The sequence below is a fragment of the Venturia canescens genome, chromosome 3 (genome assembly GCF_019457755.1).
Source record: "Venturia canescens isolate UGA chromosome 3, ASM1945775v1, whole genome shotgun sequence".
In the NCBI taxonomy this organism is placed as follows: domain Eukaryota; kingdom Metazoa; phylum Arthropoda; class Insecta; order Hymenoptera; family Ichneumonidae; genus Venturia; species Venturia canescens.
Window position 1 is genome coordinate 19,653,413 of NC_057423.1, and position 26,146 is coordinate 19,679,558.

Here is a 26,146-nt window from a genome sequence, read left to right on the forward strand (position 1 = left end):
GATATACAGCGAATACTTCCAAACTTTGATATTTCTGTGTTGCAGCATGTGTGCCAATCATTCAAATCATTTACTCCAACCGTATCATGTAATCTAGAAAATTCATCACAAAAGTCTTCCGCTTTTCTAAATACTTCAATTTTCCTTTTTCTACTCCATTGTGAGTGTTACGTATGGATATTAGATACTCGAATCAAACTAGGTTTCAAAATTAATATTTATTTGGCTTAAAACATATAAACTTTTACAGAGAAAAGAAACTCGCTCCACATACTCTCTCTCACACGTCTTAGCTTTTACTGGTCGCCTTTTCTTTTTTCGAGCGAGAACTAGACGACCGAAGCGCCCTCACGCAGGGGCGTACCATCGCGGGCCGGGTTCACACGCTCTTTCATGCTTACAAATCGCGCATCTTTGCTCACTCACAACATTCCGCCCACCAAAATTAACATCAATTAATTTTTTGACGATTCTTCCTGTTTTATCGTAGTCGACACGGGCAACTTGCACACCTTCGCGATCGAGCGTTTTATGCGTCCGTTAGAAGTGCGAACGGTTACGACACGGACGTGTTTGTCACTTCCAGGATGTAGCTCCACGATCCGACCCATCTTCCATCTTATTGGGGGAAGGTTTTCATCCTTGATTACAACCAAATCCCCTAGCTGCAAATTCGGTTTGTTCGTGTTCCATTTTGATCTACCTTGCAGAGTGCTGATGTACTCTGTCGACCATCTTCTGTAAATATCTTGCGTGATACGCTGCGTCAATTGCCAGCGCTGTAATCGATTTAGAGGGATCTCTGTTACGTCAAGATCCGGAAGCCCCACCAACGATTCTCCCACGAGGAAATGAGCCGGCGTAAGAGGCTGCAGGTCGCAGGGATCGTTTGACAAGGCCGAAATTGGTCTTGAATTTAAGCAAGCTTCAATTTGTACGAGAACAGTTGTTAGCTCCTCGAATGTAAGCAACGCTTGTCCCATGTATCTCTTGAGATGATATTTGCAAGATTTCACGCCGACTTCCCATAGTCCTCCCATGTGAGGTGAACCAGGCGGAAGAAATTTCCAATCGATGCACTCGTTAGCTAGAGTGTCTCCAAGCTCGCCGTCCATTTCCCTTTGCAAAAATCGGTAGATTTCTCGAATTTCACGATGGGCTCCGACAAAGTTAGTTCCGTTGTCGCTGTACATAATGTGAGGCTTTCCACGTCGACCGATGAATCTCCGAAACGTGGCCAAAAATGCAGCTGTCGACAACTCGCTCGTTGCTTCGAGATGTATCGCCTTTGTCGCGAAACAAACGAATAGTGCTACGTAAGATTTGTTAGTTTTTCGACCGCGTCCTTTATTAACAAGAGTTGTGATCGGGCCTGCGAAATCGACGCCAGTGAAGGTGAAGGGCCGACTCGGCTTAACTCTTTCGTTGGGAAGGGCTCCCATAATTTGAATAGTTTCTCTCGGTTTGTGACGACTACACCATACGCAGGCGTGGCAAACTTGACGAGCTATGCTTCGCCCGTTGATTGGCCAGTACTTTTCTCGGATTGTCGATAGCAACAAGAGTTGGCTCGCATGAAGTAGGCGACGGTGTTCACGTTCGAATAACAGTCGGGAGAACGTGCTCTTTGCCGGAAGGATGATTGGGTGTCGCTGCTCGAACGACAAGCCAGAATTTTGTAAGCGACCGCCCACCCTGAGGATTCCCCGCTTGTCCAAGAAAGGATGCCATCGAATAAGATTGCTGGATGACGATAACGTCTGATTTTTCGACAAAGCGGATATTTCTTCGGTGAAGTGTATCGCCTGCTCGCCCTGAATGAGCTTGAGCTGTGCTTCTTGCAACTCAATTGCCAATAATCGATCAAAGTTTCGTTCGGTGATATTTTTCCGAGCATTGGAGGAAAACCGCCCACAATACGCCATGACTCGTTCGACCTTCGTCAACGAGGAGAATTTGTTCAGGAGTTCCTGTGCGACCTGTTCTTCTTGAACACAAGCCTTGTAAGCGTGTTTCTCACTGCGCCTTTCGACCGCAACAGTCTCCAAAATTTCCTCCGCAGGCTCCTTCGATGAATCGAGATGAACAGCTGGACATTTTTCTTGCAGCCACCGGGGACCCGTCCACCACAACTCCGACTTCTCGAGTTGATTGGCGCCAGATCCTCGAGAGATAAGGTCCGCTGGATTTTCTTCCCCTGCAACGTGACTCCAATGTTTGGCTGGGACTAACTCGGTGATTTCGATCACTCTATTAGCGACGAAAGGTTTCCATCTCGCGGGATCGCCCTGAATCCAACACAGGGCTACTTTCGAGTCGGTCCATACTTGAATCCCGTTCACTTGACGGTTGAGACCGTTTTTTGCGTTGATTATGAGCCGTGACAGGAGCAATGCGCTACTCAACTCCAATCGAGGTATTGACATTGTTTTGATGGGCGCGACCCGTGACTTTGAGCAAAACAATCGTGCGGAGAGCGCTCCTTCTGCATGTTCAACCTGCACGTATACGCAAGCGCCATAAGCTCGTTCAGAGGCATCGCAAAATCCTTGAAGATATAAACGAACGGGTCTCTCACTCGAGATCACGCGTCTTGGGATCGATATACGTGAAACGGCATCTAGATTTTGCCTGAAATTCTCCCACTCCTCAACAAATGCGACTGGAAGCGTGTCGTCCCAATTGTACTCGAGTTTCCAAGTTTCTTGCATAAGTACCTTAGCAGCTGTCAAAATGGGTCCTATCAACCCTAGCGGGTCGAAAATCTTGCTGATGGCTGATAATATCTGTCTCTTAGTTTTTGCTGCCTCTGCCTTGCCGACAGCAAATTAGAATAGATCGCTATTCGGGTCCCATTCAAGACCAAGAGTACGAATTGTTTCGTTTGCGTCGATCGCTCGCTTGGACAACTCCTCCCGATCCTCCGAAACTACGTGGTTCAAACTTTCTGGATGACTCGTGCACCACTTATGGATCTTGAATCCGCCTGCTTGTAGTAGCTCGGTGAGTTGACCTTGAACCTCGATGGCACCGACGATGTCGTCGGCTCCTGTCAGAATATCGTCTACGTACATCTCATTGAGTATCACTCGTGCCGCTTCACGATACTTCTCTGATGCCTGCTCTGCTAGTATTCGCATGCATTTTACAGCTAGATATGATGAGCTCGATTGGCCATACGTGACCGTGTTGAGGCGAAACTCGCTTATTCCATCAGCAGGAGAAAATCGCCACAATATGCGCTGATAATCTCGATCGTCTGGGTGCACAAGTACTTGTCGGTACATTTTCTTTAGATCAGCTGTTAACGCGACATTGTAACATCGAAATCTCATAATAATTTTTATCAAATTGGCTTGCAAAGTTGGCCCTACATGCAATACGTCATTGAGCGATAGTCCTGTACTTGTTTTGTTTGAAGCATCGAATACTACGCGCAATTTCGTGCTCGTGCTCGATTCTTTAATGACTCCGTGATGCGGCAAGTACAAGGGTTTTCGCATTTCGTCTTCCGTCGTATTGCTTACCAAAGACATGTGCCCAAGGTCAATGTACTCCCTCATGAATTGTGTATATCGTTTTCGCAATAACTCGTTGTTGTTGAACCGCCGTTCTAGTTGAACCAATCTTTTGAGCGCGGCGTTACGTGATACCCCTAGCTTACTGGGATCCGACTTAAACGGTAGTTTAATTATAAATCGGCCGCTTGTGTCTCGCGTCACGGTTTCATTGAAGATTTGCTCGCATTGTTTCTCATTGACCGATAACGCTTGCGTTTTTGATTCGATATTTTCAATCTCCCAAAATCGTTTCAAACTTTCGCCCAGAGTTTCATTTTGCTCGAGAGAACACGTTAATGCCACAACGCTCTCGTGATTGCAACTTATACTTGTTGAATTTTCAAGCAACAACTTTCCCGCAATTACCCATCCAAATTTAGTGTTTCGCAATGACGGTTGATTTTCGCCTAATTCTATTTTCTCCGTCTGCATGACGTCAAAGAAGTATTCTGCTCCCAGCAAAACGTCAATCGTGCTCGGTTTGTAAAATTCGATATCAGCTAGCTTGATATTGAGAGGAATTTGTAACGCGTGTACATCGAGTTCAATCGATGGTAATCGTTTAGTGATAGTTGGTACGACTAGACAATGAATGGTATCGATCCGAAATTTGGAGTGTCGCGATTGCAACGATATGTGACAACTTTGAAAGACCTTGCTCTCGCGCTCGTTTATCCCGGTTACAGTTTCTTGCGCTCGATCTAATTTGACGCCTAACTTATTGCACGCGGCTCTCGTAATAAAGTTCGCTTCGCTACCACTGTCAAAAAGGATACGCAAAGCTACACTGCTTCCGTTCAGACGTTCGCCGTCGACCATCGCCGTAGCCATGAGTACATGGCGCCTTCGGGGACCGCCCGAAACGTGATGCACCGCTACGTTGCTGGCTTTGTTGCTCGAATCCTTGCCTTCTCCCTCTGTCCCCTGACTCGCCTTTGATGACTCCTCGTTGATAGCTGGACGATGACAGAGAGTGTTGTGTTTCTTGGAACACACGCGACAAGATCCCATCTTGCACGATTTGACGAAGTGATCGTTCCTCAAACAATTTATGCACAGCTTGAGACGCTGTACTTCCTTGATTCGATCTTCGATTGCCAATGACGTAAATTTGTCGCACTGGTAGATGTAATGGTTGCCTCGACACAAGTGGCATCGACCACCCTCCTCGGTGACCGTCAATGCAGCTACCTTCTCGTTTGAGCTGTTCTTACCGTGATTCCGATTTTTTGACTGCGCCTTGTCGTTGTCGACCTTGCGAGAGCTATCGTTCGTTTTTGATCGAGCCTCGATTCTCTCTAATATTTGGCATCGCTGTTGCAAAAAATCCGTGAACCCGTCTAGACTGGACTCCCTCGATTTTTCATCCTGTTCCCAGGCACGCAGTGTGACAGTATCGAGCTTTGTTTCAATAATGTGCACGATAAGTTCGTCCCACGTATCTGTGGGTAATCCCATTGATTTGAGAACTCGCAAGTGTTTCGTCGCATTGTCGATCAATCCTCGTATCGCACTCGACGACTCTTTTTCTACTCGAGGCAATGTAAATAAACACTGAATGTGCTTCTTTTTTATTGCCCGAGGGTCGTCGAATCGTTTTTTCAGCAGCTCCCATGCAACTGTGTAATTTTCACCGGTCAATTCTATCGCCTCGATGATTTTTGCCGCGGCTTCCGTGAGCGATGAAAGCAAGTACTGGAATTTTTGTACATTTGGTATACTCTCGTTGTTGTGTATAAGCGATTGATACGTTTCCGAGAAACGTTTCCAGTCCTCCATTCGACCGTCAAACTTTGGCAACTCGACCGTGGGTAACTTGACTCGTGATTCTTGATTCATGATGCCACCACGAGCGCCACCATTGTTTGATGCGGCGATCGTACGCATCAGCTCGTTTTGTTGTTCGATCAACCTCGTGAGCACTTCATTACCGACACCGGCCGGCACCTCCGACGCGCCACTTCTTTGTGCGAATTGTTGCATCATCGCCGCCTGTTGCTCGAGCACCCGTGCTATTGCGTCATCTCCACGCCCTTTATCCTCGCCAAGATTTTTTGGAACCACTCGCCCTAACTTTTTCAACTTTACCTTCATGCTGATGCAATTGTCCTCGAATTCAGCTTCGTCGGCGTAGTCTTGCTCCTCGAGCTCTCCCTTGAGTTTTGACTCAAGTTGTTCTTGTATCTGCTTGTACTCGGCGCTTATTTCGTCCAACTTTGTCAAATAAACTTCGATCTTTTCTCGCAAGTCTTCTTCATTTTCTTGTAATTTGTCAACTTTTGTGTTGAGCCTTGTTAGTTTGCCCTTGACGGTCCCTCGTTGTCGACGAATGTCCATCGCCGCCATGTTGCTTAGCCTCTTCGAAAGCACTTGTCTTGCACGTTTTTTGTGGACTGTATTCACTAGATTTTCCTTGCCATCCGGCTCGAAGGACCAAATGTTACGTATGGATATTAGATACTCGAATCAAACTAGGTTTCAAAATTAATATTTATTTGGCTTAAAACATATAAACTTTTACAGAGAAAAGAAACTCGCTCCACATACTCTCTCTCACACGTCTTAGCTTTTACTGGTCGCCTTTTCTTTTTTCGAGCGAGAACTAGACGACCGAAGCACCCTCACGCAGGGGCGTACCATCGCGGGCCGGGTTCACACGCTCTTTCATGCTTACAAATCGCGCATCTTTGCTCACTCACAACAGTGAGTTTTCGAATTTCTAAATTAATTTCTGAATTGTCCTGAAATGGTTTTCCTCCAAAACCAATGCAGGTACCTTAAACGTCTTTGAATTCTGTTGCTCTGTTGAATTAAGTTCGCTTAGTTTTTTTTGCTGCTTTGAGTTCTGGCATAATAAATGTTAGAAGTTTTCGGGTACTTTTTTTCAGCAACTATCAAACTGTGGATAATTGGACCTCAGCGGCCACTTGCAAACTTTGGAAATATATTTCATTGAGGGCACGTTTTGGATGAAATGAAATCTCTAGATTCAGAATGCAAAAGCGACATTTAAAGTGGGCAAATCTGTTGGATTTTTCGTGTTATGAATTTGATCTATCTTTCATTTGAATTTTGAAGAACAGGGATAAATAAAATCTGTTCTATTAAGGAAATCTTTACATCAGTTCTTTCTTGGTATGAAGACTTGGAAAAAATCGCGAAAGGCCAAGGACAGACAGGAGACGAAATATTTCCAGTACAATTTTGACGAAAAATAGGTCCTTTTTCGTGGAAACCAACGTTATAAGCTGAAAATCATATCTCGGCCTCCAACCCGCTTTCTACCAGTCTCTTGGGTTCCCAATAAGCATAGCATATTAGAGTAGAAGAAAAAAAATAGCCAAAGTGCAAAGACAGACCTGTGACGAAATATTTCCAGTACAATTTTGACGAAAAATAGATCTTATTTCGTGGAAACCAACGTTATAAGCCGAAAATCATATTATGGCCCACAACACGTATTTCTTCATGCTCTTGGATTCCCAATAGACAAAACATATTAGAAGACAAGGAGAAAAATCACCAAAGTCTAAGACCAAACCAGTGCCGAAATATTTTCAGTACAATTTTGAAGAAAAATTGGTCTTTTACGTGGAAACCAACATTATAAACCGAAATTCATTTATCGGGCCTCATCCCGGATTCCTCCATGCTGTTGAGTTCCTAATAGGCATAACATATTAGAGTATGAGGAAAAAAATCTTCAAAGTTCAAGGGCAGACTTGTGACGAAATATTTTCACTACAATTTTTACGAAAAATTGGTTTTTTATGGTGGAAACCAACTTTATAAGCCGAACATCATACACAGGGAAAATAAGATTGGGAAAAGTACATTGATGGTCCCTTATTTGCTGATAATTTCATGAAAAAGATTATCCCATAAAAAATGTTCGTATGAGAATGGAATCTATAAAAATGTACTAAGCAATTAATTCATAGAAATTTATACTAAAATCCTATAACTGTCATAACATAAATGAGGAACTTTTGAGAAAAAAGGCGTGATATCAAACCATAAACTTCCCCTAGGGAAAAAAAGGTTGGGACAAGTACATTGATGGTCTCTTGTTTCTGGATGACATAGAAAAAAGATTCAGATTGAATAAAAAGTGATGGGCCGGACAAATACGTTTAAGACGTATTTGAACATAATTTGTACCGATCCAATCGAAGTTGAATGTTGTGAATAATACCAGGGGATCCTGAAAGTCGGAGGGGAATCGATTCTTTACAGTGTGTATCTTGTTGAAGTAACGAATGACTTTCATGTGAATTTTTAATGATTTTATTTCCATTAATTTTTTAGTAATTTTGATAAAACGTTGTGAGCCCGACAAGGATTCTCAACGCTCATTTGTCGCCGGAGATTATATTTCGGATAACTGATAAATACTTAACCTCGAATTGATATAATTCATTTTAGTACTGCACGCAACTTCCGTTATGACTTTTTTTTCATTAACTTTTTTCTTGAAAATAATTATCATGAATTTCAATTAAAGTTTGCGATTTGTTCGATAAATATTTCAAATTATCAATAAAAACTTGGCCTCCAATTGATATCGTACATTTTTATACTGCATGTAACTTGGATAGTTTATTTTTCAATTTGTCCAATATTTATGAATTTTTTTGAAAATTTTTTATTTTTCTTTACAGAATTTTTTCGATTGTTTTTTATTTTTGTTGAATTTTTTTGAAGTTTTCAATTTTTCGTTTATTATTTCTGTAGATTTTTTTTCCTGGTTCTGAATCTTTTTTCTATGTTTTGGGCTTTTGAATGAAATTTTAAATATTGCCAATGCCCATTCATAATTTGTGTTTCAATATTTGTAGTTCCATTCACGCAAGCAACAATTTTACCATTTAAATCTTCAAAAGAAAAACAACTATTCCCCCACGATGGCCCAAAATTTTTCACATCATTTGATAAATGGACAAGTTGGTGAATGTTGATGCTACCGAATCTTACTCCATATAAAATTTCAAAGTGATCGACAAATTTATCAAGTAATCCAGCTGCCACTGCAATGTCTTCGTATAAAACGACATCTTTGTTTAAGAGGGATATTGCGAAAACAAATAATAAATAATGATTGTAATATTCACAGGCGAATAATAGTGACACCAAGCCTTTAATTCGGAGGCTTTCCATGATTGATACTTTGATAACTCTCGAGGTTGACGATGAGTAAAGTTTGGCGCTCGTATTTTCAAAATTTTTTTATCGATGACATCTAAAACTGGTCGAAGAGAAAAGGAACAATTGGCAAAAGAAGGGTCCGACCACAAGTAAATAAGTTTTTTTGTAACTCTTTCGTCCGAAGCATGCATAGAATCGATGCCTGTGCCAGTGACATAATTGGGCATTAGTTTATCAAGAACACTGGGACCTTTAACTCCTCGAATTACGTGTAAACGTTTTGGAAGTTTGGGGTTGCTTTTATTTCTTCGTGAATGTTTTGCAAATTTTCTCGTTTCATCCAGAGTACGATAATTTATTACTGAATTGTAACGATAGACGCGTATAGATTTTTGATTTGGTAGCTTTGTTTTTTCAGTTTTAATTTTACAGACTGGACAGCCATAAGTCCCATTGTATTGTTGAAAATTTAAAAAAGCACACTTTGCAGGTAAATCACATGTACCGCATAATAACATAGCTCTGATAAAAATTTGTTGATTAATATGTTTCAAATACAGGTTAATTCCATTAAATAACGTTCTTAATTCCGGCTCAAAAACTTCCAAAAACAGATGAGGTATTGGTTTATCGTCCCCAAACCATAATCTAGCAAGAATAGTGTTCGCTCTTCGAATCCTCTTATCATACGGCAGTTCATTTATCCGTAAATAGAACGGCCATACTGATATTTAGGAGCTTTTGAATACCGGAACACCATCAGCATTCCACGTGTATGATAAAGAGCCTAGATTTGAAAAATATTCCTCATGTTCGCGGTATACGAGGCCATCAGAGATGTCTTTTAAAACATTATTGTCATCATTTTCACGATTGTTCTTATTAGGATTTTGGGTAATCAAATTATAATTTTCTGTTCTATCTAAAATTAGCTGAGTCTGTTCTATAATAGATAAAGTGCAAAAATATCGAGCTTTCACTTCTTTGTTACAAACAGGGCAATTATCTTTTTCCTTTTCCAAAGAAGAGTCACATGAAGAACAAAAAAAATTCTTTTTCATAGATTCACCATGCTTGAAATATTTTGAATAATAATATAAATTTAATTTCGTAAATTTTGTTGACGACAATGCTTACTTATTGCTTCGAAAAAATCTTCAACACAAGAGTCAGAGAGGTTATGTTTAAGGACTAAGCTCTTCATGATCATCATACTCTCCGCAATTGTCAACGGTGAATTTTCATAAACAGGGCGCTCATAAAATTCATCATCGTACTCGTCATCGTGTTCTAAATTTTCTCTCATATTATCATTCCTGTTATTATTATTGTTGTTGTTGTTATTATGATAATTAATTCTGATTTCATGATTTATTATTTCTTCGTCTTTGCTTCCGTTCGAGTCTTCGTCATCATACATGGTTTCATACCCGTCATTTTCTTCGTCTTCTTCTTCCTATTCTACCAATTCTTCCAACTCGTCTTCATTTTCTATCTCTGTTTCTTTATCTTCGTCATTTGAACTTTCTTCAATTTCTTCTCCGTTTTCTTCGCCGTCCATTTCATTTATTTTTTCATCTTCATCTTCGTGAATAATTATATCTTCTATATTCTGCCTTACTATTTCTTCATCTACTTGTCTTCGGGTTTCTTCACCTGTCTGTGTCATTATTTCTTCTTCTTGACTCTCCTCATCATCATTTAAAGGAAGAATTATTTCAAAATCATCATTATCTCTTGAAGTAGACGGAATCGCCGAATCTGAAAACCTACAAAAAATTTTTCTTCATATTGAAATAAATCAACGGAAATAATTACAACAGTCGAAATATTTAATTTTAATAAAATATGAGTTACAGTGAAATCTCTCTCTATGTTTAACCTCCCTGGATTTTACTTTTCTCTGTCTTTGACTCATTTGCACCGCGCTTACGGACCAGGACGAGTCAAATATAAAAAAACATCCTGTACGGGTACGCCAAATTAAGAGAGATTCTACGATATTCCCCATTTATAACAGAATTACCTGTTTCTTTTATTTATATTTTCTCCTGCTATTTTGTCGCCACCATTATTTGTACACGATGAATTTTCTTCAGCTAATACTTTTATACGTTTGATAAATTTACTTTTAGCACTTCTACTTAAATCATTAAATCGTTTTCTCATTTTAACTGAATAAAGTAATATTCACAAAATCAAACTGGAGATGAGGATAAGTCAGATGATTTAGTAATATGTAAGTGTGTGCAAGTCTATGTGTTAAAAAAAAACAATGTGATAACTCACGTAAGTATATATCTATATCTACCACGTCTCGTCGAGCGATCTTTTGTTCATTCAATCAACGCAACCAACAAACTGTCAAATATACCTTTTTCTTTACATTGACTGTGAAATAAATTTAATAATTTAATCTAATATGTCATTAAAATATACATTAGTTTATTGGGTAGAATCAAAAACTATTCAAACTTTGGAGTCTACTACAATCCCAGCCGCATCCAGATACGATGGGGCTACGGTGCGATTGAAAAGTCAAGACAAGAATAAAAAATCTAAATTCTATAATGCTCGGATTGTACGAATGAGTAGTAAGTTTTATTGTAATTTATTCTGAATTATGATTTCAAGTTGATTATACAATAATTAATCTAAATTTTTTTCATTTGATGGACAAAAAATCATTTATCCTTAACTTTGCCCTCTACAATTACCTATTATCTTTCGTAATCAATAAAAAACTTCGATTAAATACTATAGATGATGTGACGGAGCTCAATCAATTGGAAGTAGATCAGGAAACGGGACTAGTAATCGATCGTTCACAGAAGGTATTTTCCAAAAAAGTTTTGGCATCGAGGGTTTCACTTAAGGAAAAGAAGAAGGAGTCTGAGAAGCGAAAGAATTTAGTTGATAAGAAACGTGAAGATGATATATTGAAGAGTAAATCGTTTTTGGCAGATGAACCCAAATCAAAAAGGAGTAGATCATCAAAATCTGTAAAAGACAGTACTTCATCAAAGGATGTCAGTAACAAGACCAGTAAGAGAGGGCGTCCAAAAATGGTTTCATCCGACATTTCATCAAGGTCATCCGTCAAAACTGACGCACAGATCCAGAAAACTGAAACTGCTGATGCTTCTTTAAGCTCGGACGTAGTAGAAATCGGAGCAGAAGTTGATGAAGAAATAGTAAGGAACCAAGAAGAAGTAATTGACAAAAATACTTCAAAAAAGTAAAAAAAGAACGCCAAGTATTAAAAAACCGCCCCTCTACTTTCGAATGATCTTTACTATATTTTCAGTAAATGAAAAATGTCCTTACCCATTATTTATTGCTAAAATGACATAGTAGGATGAACATAGTAGGATGATCAAGATAAGAAAAAAAATATGAGATCATTTTAGCATAGCCAAGAATTTTGAATAAATTTCGATTTCTGCAAAGAATCATGTTACACCTCCAACTGTACTGGCTAAAGAGTTTTGTGACTTCAAGCGTTCCCAGAATGATTTTGCGATTAAGATATTGTTATTCTAATTTAATGCATAAATTCACTGTCAAAATTACACACAAACTTGGCGTGGATGGTTTTCAAATGGAAGCTCGGGAAGACACGATTGATCAAATATACTATTAAAAATTAATGGTTTCATGAATAAAATAGATTCCTGAGATAGTGTATAGATGAAAGAGATTAATGAAGAAAATAAAATAATTAGCAAATATGAATGATTTAATGAATTATTACACAATAAATATCCAGGCGAATGGTTTAAATTATTGAATCAACAAACGAATAGAATGTGGAGAAAGTATGGTTTTAGGAATAAAAGAAATAGATAATCTGGTGAATGAATCAGAGAATGGGATACAGAATACTTGTGATGAACCAGTATATGGATAGGTAGACAAGTAAAAAATTCATACGTGGCTGGATGAAGGATAACGAAATAAGAAACAAATGAATTAGTGGGCATTGAAATTCGCTCTAGATGCAGACGGATGGAACATTAGCATTCCTTCGCCGAGCTTCCATTTGAAAACCATCCACGCCAAGTTTGTGTGTAATTTTGACAGTGAATTTGTGCATTAAATTAGAATAACAATATCTTAATCGCAAAATCATTCTGGGAACGCTTGAAGTCACAAAACTCTTTAGCCAGTACAGTTGGAGGTGTAACATGATTCTTTGCAGAAATCGAAATTTATTCAAAATCCTTGGCTATGCTAAAATGATCTCATATTTTTTTTCTTATCTTGATCATCCTACTATGTTCATCCTACTATGTCATTTTAGCAATAAATAATGGGTAAGGAAATTTTTCATTTACTGAAAATATAGTAAAGATCATTCTAAACTAGAGGGGTGGTTTTTTAATACTTGGCGTTCTTTTTTTACTTTTTTGAAGTATTTTTATAGTGATTTCGTTTTTTTTTTAGAAGAGTGACAATTAGTAAATATTTTGGAAAATTATACATTTTTTCTTATCTCCAAAAAATTTTTTACAAATGATTTGTTTAAAGTTGAGTAACTACCTTCAGATGGCGAAAGCAATCAACGCTACTAAATATTTATTTTTTCTATGTTGACGGACAAAAACTGTTTAGTCAATTTCAAATGATGTAAATCTTGTCTATATTAGAATGGTCTTATATTTTTTTCCCTATCATGAAACAAATAATGAGGAAGAAAATTTCAAATTAACAATGATAATATGTGAAGATCATTCAAAACTAAGGTTGCGGTCTTTCAATATTTGTCGCGCTTTTTTTTTACTTTTTTTTCAAGTGTTCTCACTACCGAGGAAAAATTTCCGAATAAAAGACCAAAAATGTTCCGCGCTCTTTTTTCTTCTACTAGGCCACTGGTTTAGATCTCGGATGCAAGAAGGAGCATTTCAAAGGGAAGAGCTTACTTTGTTTTATTTTGGTTTACATTGGTTTATTCGAAAAGTCATTACGACCCTTTTTACGGGTGCTACGTCATTTCGAAAGACGTTGATTTTGGTTCGTTGGATTCCCTTTTCAATTGGACCGCGTTTTCACATGAAATTTTTTCTCCTCAATTCTACTAGCGAATCCTCAAAAGTTGAGGTTTTAGATTCAATTTTTTTATTGGAAACGATTTTTTCGCTCAATCATCGCGTTTTTAGCAAAAGAAAAATTTTGAAAATTCCCGCGTATCGCGAGAAATATTAAAATTCACACGATATTTCAAGCGTAAAAAGAGTCGCGTCAGCGATTGTTTATTCACTAAATTTTTTTTAACATTTTCCGCAATGCAATTTTCAGTGAAACTTCAAGTACCTCGATTGTCGTAACTCTGAAACAATGAGGTTTTTTAATGAAATTTGAAGGGAAAGTTTTACCTTTTATTCAATTTCAGCTCATGGGAATGATATCAGATTTTTTAAATTTTTTACTTCAAACAGTTATGGATTGATCTAGGTTTTTCGAGAATCATGAAGTCGTAATAGAATATTCAACGTAGAAAAAGTGTCATTTTTGCTTTTGAATTTTTTATTGATTGATTTCTTTATAAGACATGGCACGAAACACTGAAATGCATTCTTGAGAAACTCATAGAAAAAATACTGTGAATTGTGTAAAAAGTACTCATAAACAGTGTTGCCAGTTTAGTACAATTGTACTAAATCTAGTACGTTTCCAGTGTATTCAGTACGTCAGTACACCTTCCTAAAATCTAGTACGTTTTTCATTTTTAACCCCTGGATATGAATAAAGCTTAATATCCCATGAAAACCCTGATCCGACCATAAATTTCCCTTGTATATATACTTATTGGTTCACTCGAATCATTTGTTTTGCTTTTTTTTATTTATTACACGTAATAGGTATACGAAAGCAATTAATTGATTCTATTTAGTGATTTAAACAAAAATAAATTCTATACGCCTTCTTAGAATGTAGAAATTATAAATGTAGAACACTAGAATAGAATGGTGCTGCCATCGAACATCAAGTAAGCGAAACTCAACTGACTAAAGAGAAAACCGAAAAAGTCTAGCCGAACGCCGAACAAAAAGTTGGTCGGACGTTTTACGTTTTATGTTGGCCGTTGGACAGTTAGACCAGCAATCTCAGTCGTAATTCTGTTTTGTGATTCCCGAAACTTCCAGTTTCTTCATTTTTAGAAATCATTTGGAAAAATCTAGTGAGAGTGATCTGAGTGATATTTACAAGTAGAAGTAATTCCGAACTATCATGAAAAGGTACGTGCAAAATCTTTTAGTATTTTTTTTCCGATACAAACACGGTTAGAATACTTATTCGAACTAGAGGCAAAGAAACAATACTTCGCAACTTTCAAGGTCAAATGTGGCATGTGGTCGTGAAACTGTATCCAAGTTCTGTGTTTTGAGCTTACAGCGTGTATTCCGAACTTAAAACTTGCAATAATTATTGCCATTAACATTTTAGGTTTTTGATTCTCAAACCGCGAGCAACCAACTCTGGCTCCGGATCCAGCACAAACAATGACGATAATACCCGTGTTGACGATCAAAAGTGCATACCATTGACGTCGAAAAATCGTGATTCTAATACAGATCAATCTAGAAATAAAGAAAACAACAGTTGCAGGTAAGGTCGATTTAAAAAAAAAAATCTAACGACACATGTTTCTAATTTAGTAAAACCTTTTAATTTTTTTTAAAGAAATTTCACGATACTTTCATGATTGGTGATTTAGTTTGAAACAAAATATTGCTTTTAACATATGAATTTTTCACTGAAAAATTATCGAAAGATGTTTCAAAAGATTTCGTTCGTTCAATTTTTTTCAATTAATTTATTCCCCTGTATTTGCCATTTATCATTAAACAGGAATATCGACACAGCTCAGACACAGTTAGGGGAGAAAATTCAGAAAATGACATCTGTCGATTTCAAACGCAAGGCCACAGACGACAAAAGGACCGACCATCAACAAAAAAATAAAAAATTTCGTATTGACAAAGCGATGGTTACATACCACGGAGAATCTTCGTTGACCGAATCGTACACCTCTGATTATTCTGATTCTGACGATGACGAAATCAAATCGAGAAAAAAAATTAAAAAACAGAGGAAAATTTACAATCAAAAATTTCGAGAAGAATGGAAACCGAAATACCCTTGGCTGGAGCAAAGGTCGAATCAGGCATTTTGTAAAGCATGTATCAAAGTTATAATCGGAGGGAAGTCGCATATTGAACGCCATGCTGCGACAAATGCTCATCAATTGAAAATTGAGTCAGCCCAAAGCACGTGCGAGATTCAGCAGTTTTTCAAAGACGACGAAAAAGAAAACAAGAAACTCGTCACGGTTGCTGAACTCAAAATGACCATGTTTCTACATGAGCATAATTTGCCTTTCTTGCTTATGGACCATTTCGGGAAGTTCCTCGTGTCTGTGTGCCCTGATTCCGAAATCGCCAAAGCTGTAAAATGTGCTCGGACGAAAGCTACAAGTCTGACAAAAGATTGCATCGCAGCTGAGCAAATTGCAATAATCTCGGAACAGTTGAGAAACGGAGTTTTTTCAATAATCATCGATGAAACTACAGACGTAAGCGCCGAGAAATCACTGGAAATTGTTGCACGTTTTTACGATGAACAACAGAAGCAATGCAAAGATAAATTTCTCGAACTCATCAAAGTAGTTTCATGCACCGCCGAAGATTTGTTTACGGCGATCTGCAAACATTTCGATGATCTTCAAATTCCCTTTACGAACATGATAGGATTGGCAGCTGACAACGCTTCCGTCATGATGGGATCAATAAGCGGAGTTCAAGCTCGATTCAAACAAATCATTCCGAATTTGTTCGTGCTTGGCTGTGTATGCCATTCGTTCAATCTTTGTTCGTCAGCAGCAGCACAAAAGTTACCAAGAAGTTTAGAGGATATGATTCGAAGCATTTATAATTACTTTGCTCATAGTAGTAATAGAGTGTCAAAGTTGCAAGAATTTCAGGCTTTCGTCGAACTGAAGCCACACAAAATGTTCCGTCCTAGTCAAACGAGATGGTTGTCTCTTCAGGTGAGTGCTTAAGTTTTCTGCCTGCAGCTGATTTTCGATTGATCTTGTTAAAATACTTAAAACGGTAATTTGATTTTGGTTGTATATAATATATTCATATTATGTACGAAGTGATTCCTTTTTCGAAAAAGTGAGAGTATTAAATTCATTGAATTCTTAAACCAACCGTTTCTCGTATATTTTCGAGGTAAAATCAAATATATCGTATATATCTGGTCTTTTGTCTTACAGGCGGCTGTAGATCGCGTCTTAGAAAACTGGACTGCGTTAACTCTCTTCTTCACGAATGAGTGCTTCGAAGATAATCTGCAATCGGTTCAAAACATTCTCGGCCAGTTACAAACACCTATATACAAGGTATATTTCACGTTTCTCTCATACGTTCTGGAGCTCGTCAACAAGCTGAACGTCGAATTTCAAGCCGAGAAACCTAAATTGCATCTTTTATTGAGTCGAGTACGAGCGTTGTATCGATCGATACTTCGTAACTATATTGAGATAAAATATCTCGATAGAATATCTTTACAAAATATCAATCCAAGCGATCCAAGACTTTTTTTGAAATTGGAACAAGTTTATTTTGGCGCACAAACAGATTTGCTATTATCCAATAAGGATATTGATCCGAAAGAACTGCACAGCTTCAGAACGCATGCTCTCAGTTATTACGTCCTCCTTGCAGAACAACTAAAAAAACGTTTTAATTTTGACGACGAAGTTTTATTATTCATGAGCTGGTTCAATCCTGCAATCGCAGTATCCGGTGATATCTCAAATATTGCAACCCAATCTTTTAAACTTTTTCCACAACTCGTGAACGATCTTGAAAGATTGAATATCGAATGGCGTCTCGTGGCCGATTTATCAGAGCTTAAAGCATTCAAAGAGGAAACATTGGAGACATTTTGGACGCACATTTTTCAGATTAAAAATGATTTAAAAGATTTGATGTTTCCAAATTTAACAAAATTAGTAAAAGGATTATTGTGTTTGCCTCATTCGTCAGCAGCGGCTGAACGAGTATTTTCACAGTTGAATCTTTTAAAAAATAAGATGCGAAACAAATTGCATGTCGATACTTGCGAGAGTATCCTCCATGCGAAAGAACTTTTGGATGACAAAACGTGTCATAACTGGCAATCAAGTCAGGCATTATTGAAAAGAAAGCCTCAGTATGATTCGAATGCCAACAAACAAAAAATAAGTACATAGTGCTTCAGCACTTCAGCACTCAGTAATGAGGACGCGCATTTTTGTTCAATTTTATAATTAAGCTTTACTGCTCCAAAAATTAAGTATAGGATTAAATATAGAATAGGAAAAAAGATTATAAAGTATCAACATGATATTATTTTTATATGTTATTAATATCGCGGTTCGCGGTACATTATAAGCAAAAACTGTGATGACTGGGATCTACGATAATTTTGATGTATCCATGTTAATGAATAAAAAATGCAATATGTATTTTGTAGTGATGAATACAAACTGTGATGTACATAAAAAAAAAGTGCCAATGTTTCTCAATGATTTGTATCTTCTCTCCATTTAATTTGAAACGACCGCCAATTTAGTACGAAAATATGTCATCTGTTACGGTTTGGCGCTGCCATCTAGTACCGAACGGTGGCTTACTCTGGCAACACTGTGACCAGCTATGACGACGTAGCTATAGTGTACGGTGTGAGGAACTGATAGGCATAATACAAAACAATATGAAAGCTTTTTACTGAAATGTTCGACCACCTTTCTCGATTGAATTGCCTTTCGAACCCTTTTCAACTTCTTTCGCGACGAATGAATAAGATTTCGGGGAATACTGACATTTGACGCTCAACGCTATAGTAATATTGAAGAATGGCGTTGTTGCCATGATTACAGCACCACTTTCTATAGGTGTAAGAGACCTATTTGTGCATAAGACGTGATTGTGTAGGACAGGCAGAGTTTACAAGCTTTGACGAAACCGTGAAGCCGGCAGCACCGTAAAAGCATTGGATTTTATTGTACGCCACGGTCCAAACTTTTGGTTCGTACGTGTAGGTACGAAGCTACCTTAAAGATCTTATTGATCATACAGATAGAAAACTTGATTTTTCAAAATTCAATGGCAGATTCGTAATCGTCAGCCCTGATTACCCCACGAACTAGAATTTCACGTAAATCTCACGAAATGAAAATTTAGTACCGTTATATTGGATCCGCCATATTGCTTTTTAAAAATTCAATGGCACATCCGTAATCGGCAGCCAGCGAAAACCCCTCGAACAAGAATTTTATGAAAATCTCGCAAATTGAAAAATTTGTTCTGCCATATTGCATCCGCAATCTTGATTTTACGAAATTCAACGGCAGATCCGTAATCGGCAACTTCGAAAACCCCTCGCACGAGAATTTTCGAAAAATCTCGTAATTTGAGAATTTCGTTATGTTGGATCGGATCCGCCATCTTGATTTTAAAAAATTCAAAGGCAGATACGTAATCGGAAGCCGCGAAAACCCATCGAACAAGATTTTTATGAAAATCTTGCAATTTGAGAATTTTGTCCCGTTAAATTAGATCCGCCGTGTTGATTGTTCAAAATTCAACAACAGATTCATAATCGGCAACCCCGAAAACCCCTCGAACAAGAACGTTACGAAAATCTCGTAATTTAAAAATTTTGTTCTCTTAGTTTGGATCCGCCATATTAATTTTTCAAAATTTAGTGGCTTTTTCGTAATCGGTAGCCCCGAAAACCCCTCGAACATGAATTTTACGAAAATCTCGTAATTTGAAAATTATGTTCTTTTAATTTGGATCCGTCATCTTGATTTTTTCAAAATTCAATGCCATATTCGTAACCGGCAGCCCCGAAAACCCCTCGAACAAAAATTTTATGAAAATCTCGCAAATTGAAAAATTTGTTCCGTTATATTGGACCCGCCATCTTGATTTTTCAAAATTCAATGGCATATTCGTAATCGGCTGCCCCGAAAACCCCTCGAACAAGAGTTTATGAAAATTTCGCAAATTGAAAAATTTGTTCCGCGATATTGGACCCGCCATCTTGATTTTTCAAAATTCAATGCCATATTCGTAATCGTCAGCCCTGATTACCCCACGAACTAGAATTTCACGTAAATCTCACGAAATGAAAATTTAGTACCGTTATATTGGATCCGCCATATTGCTTTTTAAAAATTCAATGGCACATCCGTAATCGGCAGCCAGCGAAAACCCCTCGAACAAGAATTTTATGAAAATCTCGCAAATTGAAAAATTTGTTCCGCCATATTGGACCCGCCATCTTGATTTTTCAAAATTCAACGGCCGATTCGTAATCGGCAGCCACGAAAACCCCTTAAACAAGAATTTCGAAAAATCTCGTAATTTGAAAATTTCGTTCCACTATATTAGATCCACTATCTTGATTCGTCAAAATTCAATAGCAAATTCCTAAGGGCCGCTACACACCTACAATCATATTGCACAATATTTGTATTGCGTAATATTATTTAACGTGTAGGATAGTATTGATATTGCGCAGTTATTCGCAATAATATTGCAAATTGTGAATTTTTTTCCGTTAGATTGGATCCGCTATCTTGATTTTTCAAAATTCAGTGGCAGATTCGTAATCAGCAGCTCCCATAAACCCTTAAACAAGAATTTTCGAAAAGTCTCGCAAATTGAAAATTTTCTTCCGATATATTGGATCCACCATGTTGATTTTTTCAAATTTCGTTGGTCGTATCGATTTATCGAATTTTAAATAAATTATTAATGGCAGAATGAAATTTTTCATATGCATCATATCTAATACGTTCATCTTTTTTGTCAAATTTCAGTGGAACAATGTATCTAGAGTCGCGATAACGACTCAGAGAAAAGTGAATTGATGTATGTCGAGTCGTCTCCAGAAAGTTTTTACAGGAGCGATAGTGTTTTTTTACTGTTTTCGAAAACTTTCAAAATATATTTCTTCAATAATTAACTATTTCCAGTTGTTCAGAGAAAACTGCAACTTGACGTAATATTTTTACGTTCACGAGAATTTTATTATCATTCCACTCAAATCGGATTCAGCGTTACAAGTTTTAATGTAGAAGACAATAGGAGCACTTACCGCTTACGCCGAATGTTCGACACAGACTGTTGTACAAATCGTTGTTATACACTACGGCACCACTTGTATTTCAGCAATGTTGAACGATGCCTTTGTTTCTCAGTATCACTGTCTCTTTCTCTCACTCTATTTCTAGCATATCCGCTAGTGTCGCACTCGTATGATATTTCCATAACTTGCAGTACAATGTCTCTGCAGTCGCAAACGGATAATCATCATATATTGTTAAGGAACGCGGATTGTGGAGATTTGTCTATATAACACAAGGAATTTGGAAAAAGTAAGGGATCAGTGTCGCTGCCACGCGGAGACTTATGATACCCATATTACTTGTGATGAACAATGGACTTTGAACTGCCACCGCGTCTCTTGGTTACAGTCATAAAAAATTCGTGTAAAGTTTAATGTGGAGCAGGTGATACAGAAAACTTTCGTGACGACCACGTTTTTTGAGACATAAGAAATCTTTTCAAATTTTTTTGTGTACACGTGAACAGCGAATAAAATCGGTGTGTTTTAGTCGTCAATTCAAGGTAAGTTTATTTGAATATCAAAATTATGTACGACCTATCTTTACGGATGCAATTTTAAGCTATATATACATGTACATAATTCCGCTGGTATGGATTAGATTCGTGACGAATAGTCTTGAACCCTCAAAATATTTCTCAATGGTTATTTATCGTTAGAAAAAGGACATGTTGCATCGCATCATATTCAATACTGGATACCCAATGTTATTTTTAGCGATCTGTAGATGCAAGGAAGTAGAGATAGATTCCTGAGTCAATCCTATTAAACGTGTATATTTAAGAAAAATTACGATTTTTATCTCCATTTTCAATGGATTTTGGTACAAAGTTTGAATGGCTGATTTTAAGTCGAATGTAGAATTAAGCAGTTTTTGTAGCATTCTTAACGGGATAGTTTTCAAGGGCTGCACACATCAATTTCTTTTGCTGTTGTTATCGGATCGGCTAGTGAAATTGTAAAACTGAAGTGGAAGATTCAGTACTCAATATGTCGATGCAGGACCCCAATTTACGAGATATTGATGAATTTTTGATCTGAATGGTATTTGAGGCTGCTGAGTATGAATTTCCAATGCAATTTCTAAAAATCAAGATGACGAATGCAAAAAGTGGAGCAAAATTTTCGGTTTTGTAAAATTTTTTAAAAAATCTTATTCGAGGCGTTTTTGGGGCTGCCGATTACAAATCTGGCGCATAATTTTGAAAAATCAAGATGGCGGATCCAAACTAACAGAACAAAATTTTCAAATTTCGAGATTTTCGTAAAGTTCTTGTTTGAGGGGTATTCAGGGTTGCCGATTATGAATCTATCGTTGAATTTTAGACAATCAAGATGGCGGATCCAATTTAACGGGACAAAATTCTCAAATTGCAAGATTTTCATAAAAATCTTGTTCGATGGGTTTTTGTAGATGCCGTTTACGAATCTGCCTTTGAATTTTTTTAAGGCAGTTCTATCGCTTTTTCAAAATCTTACGAATCGTTTAAAATTTTGATATTATATAGAAGATACAGTTATAAAGAAATGCTCAAATTTTTAAATCGATTCACCATCTAGTTTGTTAGATAAACGCTATCAAAAATCATTTTTCTGAGGCACGTTTTCTATACTTAACCCGTGAGAGACTCTGACTTCAGTTACATAAGTAATTATAACAAGACAACGGATCTTACCATTTTTCCGAAAAATGAACACAATGTTCTCAAATATATAAAGATCATTTAAAAAAAAATGATAATGTTTGACCATCTAGTTTCAGATTTGTCGTCTTTCGAAAGTAATAATTTGCACCCGACACTGAACGTGGAGGAGAGTGATTGTGACGATGCGACAACGATGTAAGGCGACAGCTGGCCAAGACGCCCGCGAAATTTAAATCGATAGAGCCCAAGTTTTCTGTTTTTGGCAAGATGAGGGAAAGAATGTTTGTTTGTTTCTGAACGATTGACAAAGATTTATTGAAATTGTAATGAAATAATGAGACATAAACTTTTATTATAGAAAAACAAAGTATTAACGAAGATTATACATGAAATAACGAAAACTCAATATTTTTCGATATACTTAACAGTTTTAAGTTAAGACCTGCTTTGCAGGTGCGCTATGATCTTATCAATAATTTTTTTCATTTTGGTAACGCATGGTTTTTTTGCAGTCGTTTCTTTGGCCAATAATTCTCGAATTGCAGCTTCTCCGCCTGTCGAGTAAACTGTTGTCAGAATTTCGAAATCGAACCCAGCGCTTGCTATTTTTTTTATTATTTCGTCCGAAACTACGCCTTTCAAATTTTGCAATGACGGTGCACAAATTTTCATTAACACTGAGTTTTTATATGGTTTACAGTGCAAAAAAAAAATTTCTTTCTTGATAAGCAGATGGCACAACTGCTCTAATATTTCAACATCAAATAATGCTTCGTGAAATTCGTCAGTTATTTTCAATTTTAAAAAATCACGTGCCAACGTCTCCAGTTTAAACATTCCATTTTCTTTTTTTCTTTCGGGTAAAACTTTTCGCAAAATCGCCAAGCTGTCTGAAAATCCCGCGATTTTTTGAAAATTAGCAATCATTCCATTTTCGATAATATACCGAAGCAAATGAGCGGAATCGAACGAAACATTATGGGCTACAAGAATGCAAGGTTTGGACGAGAAGTCGATAAATTCTTGAAATGATTCTAAAGCATCCCGCGGTGACATCGACGGGACTTGTTTGCCGTTAAAATACAGATGTCCCTTTATGAACTTCAGTCCTGTAATTTTGGACGCAGTAGAATCAATAGCTTTTGATGGATTGACATATACACTGAACTTTCGATCTTTAAATTTTGCTGCAATTTGTAAAATTTCTGAATTTTTCAACAACCCAGATGTTTCGAGATCGAAATAGATGATGTTGCAGTCATTCTTAGATAGAAAAACATTGGGTAAATTTTCAGCAGTATTTCTCAGCGGTACATTAATACTTGTAGAATTTTGAACGTCGATATCCATACCACAATTTCTCTTGTATTGTGTCCCTTCAGAATTCTCCATTGATTTTCTACAAGTTTCTGTATTTTGAGCGAGTATATTGCGACGTGCTTTACTTGAAGGCAATTTTGCCTTTACCGCTCTCTTTTTTCTCTTCTGGTCCAACTTCTTAGTAAAAGATTCGGTGTATTTTCCAGGAGAAAGATTCAAATATTTTGAATTGACGTTCAAAATATACATTTCTCCTTCGTTTTTCGTGCACACGGTACTGGCTAATCTATAATCCGCTGCTTCACTCAGACTATAACAACAGTTTTTCGGCGTTTTGTGAGCCATCATGTTGTTAAAACTTTCGTTCGGCTGACTTGAAGCGACAACCGAAAATTTAGCAGCGTTGCCCGCATATTTCTCGAATATTTCTGACAATTTTGCGTACAGTTGTACGTTTTGTAGCACTATTTTGTGCGGCTCTTTGCACCACGTTCCGCAATTTTCATGGCGACCGAAGAAATGCTCGGGAATATTGCGAAGACTTTTGGCTAAATTGGCGCTGTCCCCTTTATTTTGAGCCAAAGCGTAAGAGAAACATTTCTTTAAATGGGGGATAACTTTCTTATCCCTCATTTCTTTGAAATTTTTTCTCAAATCGTATAATGCGCTCATAAAATTTTTCCTCAGATGATTTGCATCTGTTAATTTATGAACTGACTGAGGATTGCCTTGTCGTACTGCAACGATTGTTGAACTATCTTCGTCACCGATAAGCACTTTGACGTTTAATCCAGTTTCTTTGAGGATCGTACTATCATTGACCAAAGTTGCTCCTACATCAGGCTCCATCGCCTTAGCACTACCAGAAAAGTTTTGTCGGCAATCATGGTCGGATTTATCATGACCAGCGGTGCAACGTCTGCATTTCCTATTACGCGCTGCAAAATCTAAAACTTTGCCACTTAGGAATCCGATTATGGTACCATAACCATTTAAGCTATTATAGCTCCGTCCGTTGCCGCGTTTGCTCCAACCCATATCATATGACACGATGATGTTGACGATATTCCCAACGCCTGCATCAAATGTTTTTCTTTTCTCCAAGGCGTCCTCTGTACCTTCAGGGTGTTGAACGTCAACACTAGTTGAAGCTCTCAGAGACTCTATGAAAGGGAAGATCTCTCAGACTACATCTTTTGGCCTAATTACGGTAGAGAAAAAAAAAGAAAGAGAAAATCTGTAGGATGCTTGAAAAACTATAAAACCCAAAAATTGTCAAATGTTTCAGTTTATTTATCGACATCCACTACAATTGATAAAAATACAAGTATTAGGTGAAAAACGTCTGTAGGTGAAAAACCAGAGAAAAATCGTATTATTATATTATACAATTATTTATATACAAAATTCCTATAAAAATAGCTGTAAAATGCTATAAAAATCTAATAATTAATTTATACAATAAATCCTATTGTTGCAGCTCTGGCTTTTCAATAATTGGTGTCAAAGTACTCTATAATTCCCCAAATTAAAAGAAATCATAAACAAGAGTAATGATAGCGAAATTTTGCACTGCGAGGGAAATTAAAAAACTTACTATAGCGTTGTGGGAGATAATTAACTTTGATCCACCGTCGAGTTTCTTTTTGAATACAAACATTTCCTATTTCAGAAATTTTTTTAAAAAATTGTTGTGAATACAGAGTAAACTATCTACGGTGTACCACAGAGGATCATGTTCTCAACCGCAGCAGAAAATTTTGTAATTTCTCTCAGTACCTAGTTTCATGACCATCACTCATTCTGCGAAGAATGTCTTCTCAATATTTTTTACTGACCGTAGCCAATGCTTTTGTTGCAAAGCTTTACTACGGTGAGGAAAAAATATGAAACTTACATCTCCTGACATAACTTGTCGACATTAGCTATCACTAATTGTTTTTCTTCCTCCGCAGCTTTCCGACATGAGTCCTTTGCAGCAGCTTCTATAGCTGGCCCGATTTCCCGTTCATATCTCTTGTACAGGTTTGCTGATATCGGAGGAACATTCAAACAGGCTAATAGCTTGTTCAAAGCGGTTTCCCCAATGCCGGAGTGAACAGCACCTAAAAAAATATTTGAGATACTTAGGTTCTACCTGTTCTACTTAACTCATTTTGGATTATCAAAGAGCATCCTATAATTTATAAGAATAATTTACTTACCCAACACAGCTTTCGTATTGACGTCGGCTCGATTTTTATTTTCTCCTGTGCCATGCATTTTTCCGGTGTGCACTTGTGTCAT

General features: G+C 37.4%; 4 protein-coding genes across 4 annotated transcripts; 1 reads left to right on the plus strand and 3 right to left on the minus strand.

Annotated features, from left to right (window-relative positions):
* Nucleotides 1-455: 455 nt before the first annotated feature.
* LOC122408466 (uncharacterized) lies at nt 456-2,426 on the minus strand. Its single transcript, XM_043415262.1, has one exon. It carries the CDS (start codon nt 2,424-2,426, stop codon nt 456-458), a length of 1,971 nt encoding a protein of 656 aa, XP_043271197.1.
* A 402-nt stretch (nt 2,427-2,828) lies between these two features.
* LOC122408467 (uncharacterized) lies at nt 2,829-5,906 on the minus strand. Its single transcript, XM_043415263.1, has one exon. The coding sequence runs from the start codon at nt 5,904-5,906 to the stop codon at nt 2,829-2,831; it is 3,078 nt and encodes a 1,025-aa protein (XP_043271198.1).
* A 10,579-nt stretch (nt 5,907-16,485) lies between these two features.
* LOC122407813 (uncharacterized) lies at nt 16,486-17,992 on the plus strand. Its single transcript, XM_043414244.1, has 2 exons — nt 16,486-16,755; nt 16,987-17,992. Exons 1-2 carry the CDS (start codon nt 16,486-16,488, stop codon nt 17,965-17,967), a joined length of 1,251 nt encoding a protein of 416 aa, XP_043270179.1. The 3' UTR covers nt 17,968-17,992.
* A 7,752-nt stretch (nt 17,993-25,744) lies between these two features.
* LOC122408468 (uncharacterized) lies at nt 25,745-26,146 on the minus strand. The gene is made up of 2 exons (XM_043415264.1): nt 26,065-26,146; nt 25,745-25,965 (listed from the first exon to the last, which is right to left on the minus strand). The coding sequence occupies exons 1-2, from the start codon at nt 26,144-26,146 to the stop codon at nt 25,754-25,756; spliced, it is 294 nt and encodes a 97-aa protein (XP_043271199.1). The 3' UTR covers nt 25,745-25,753.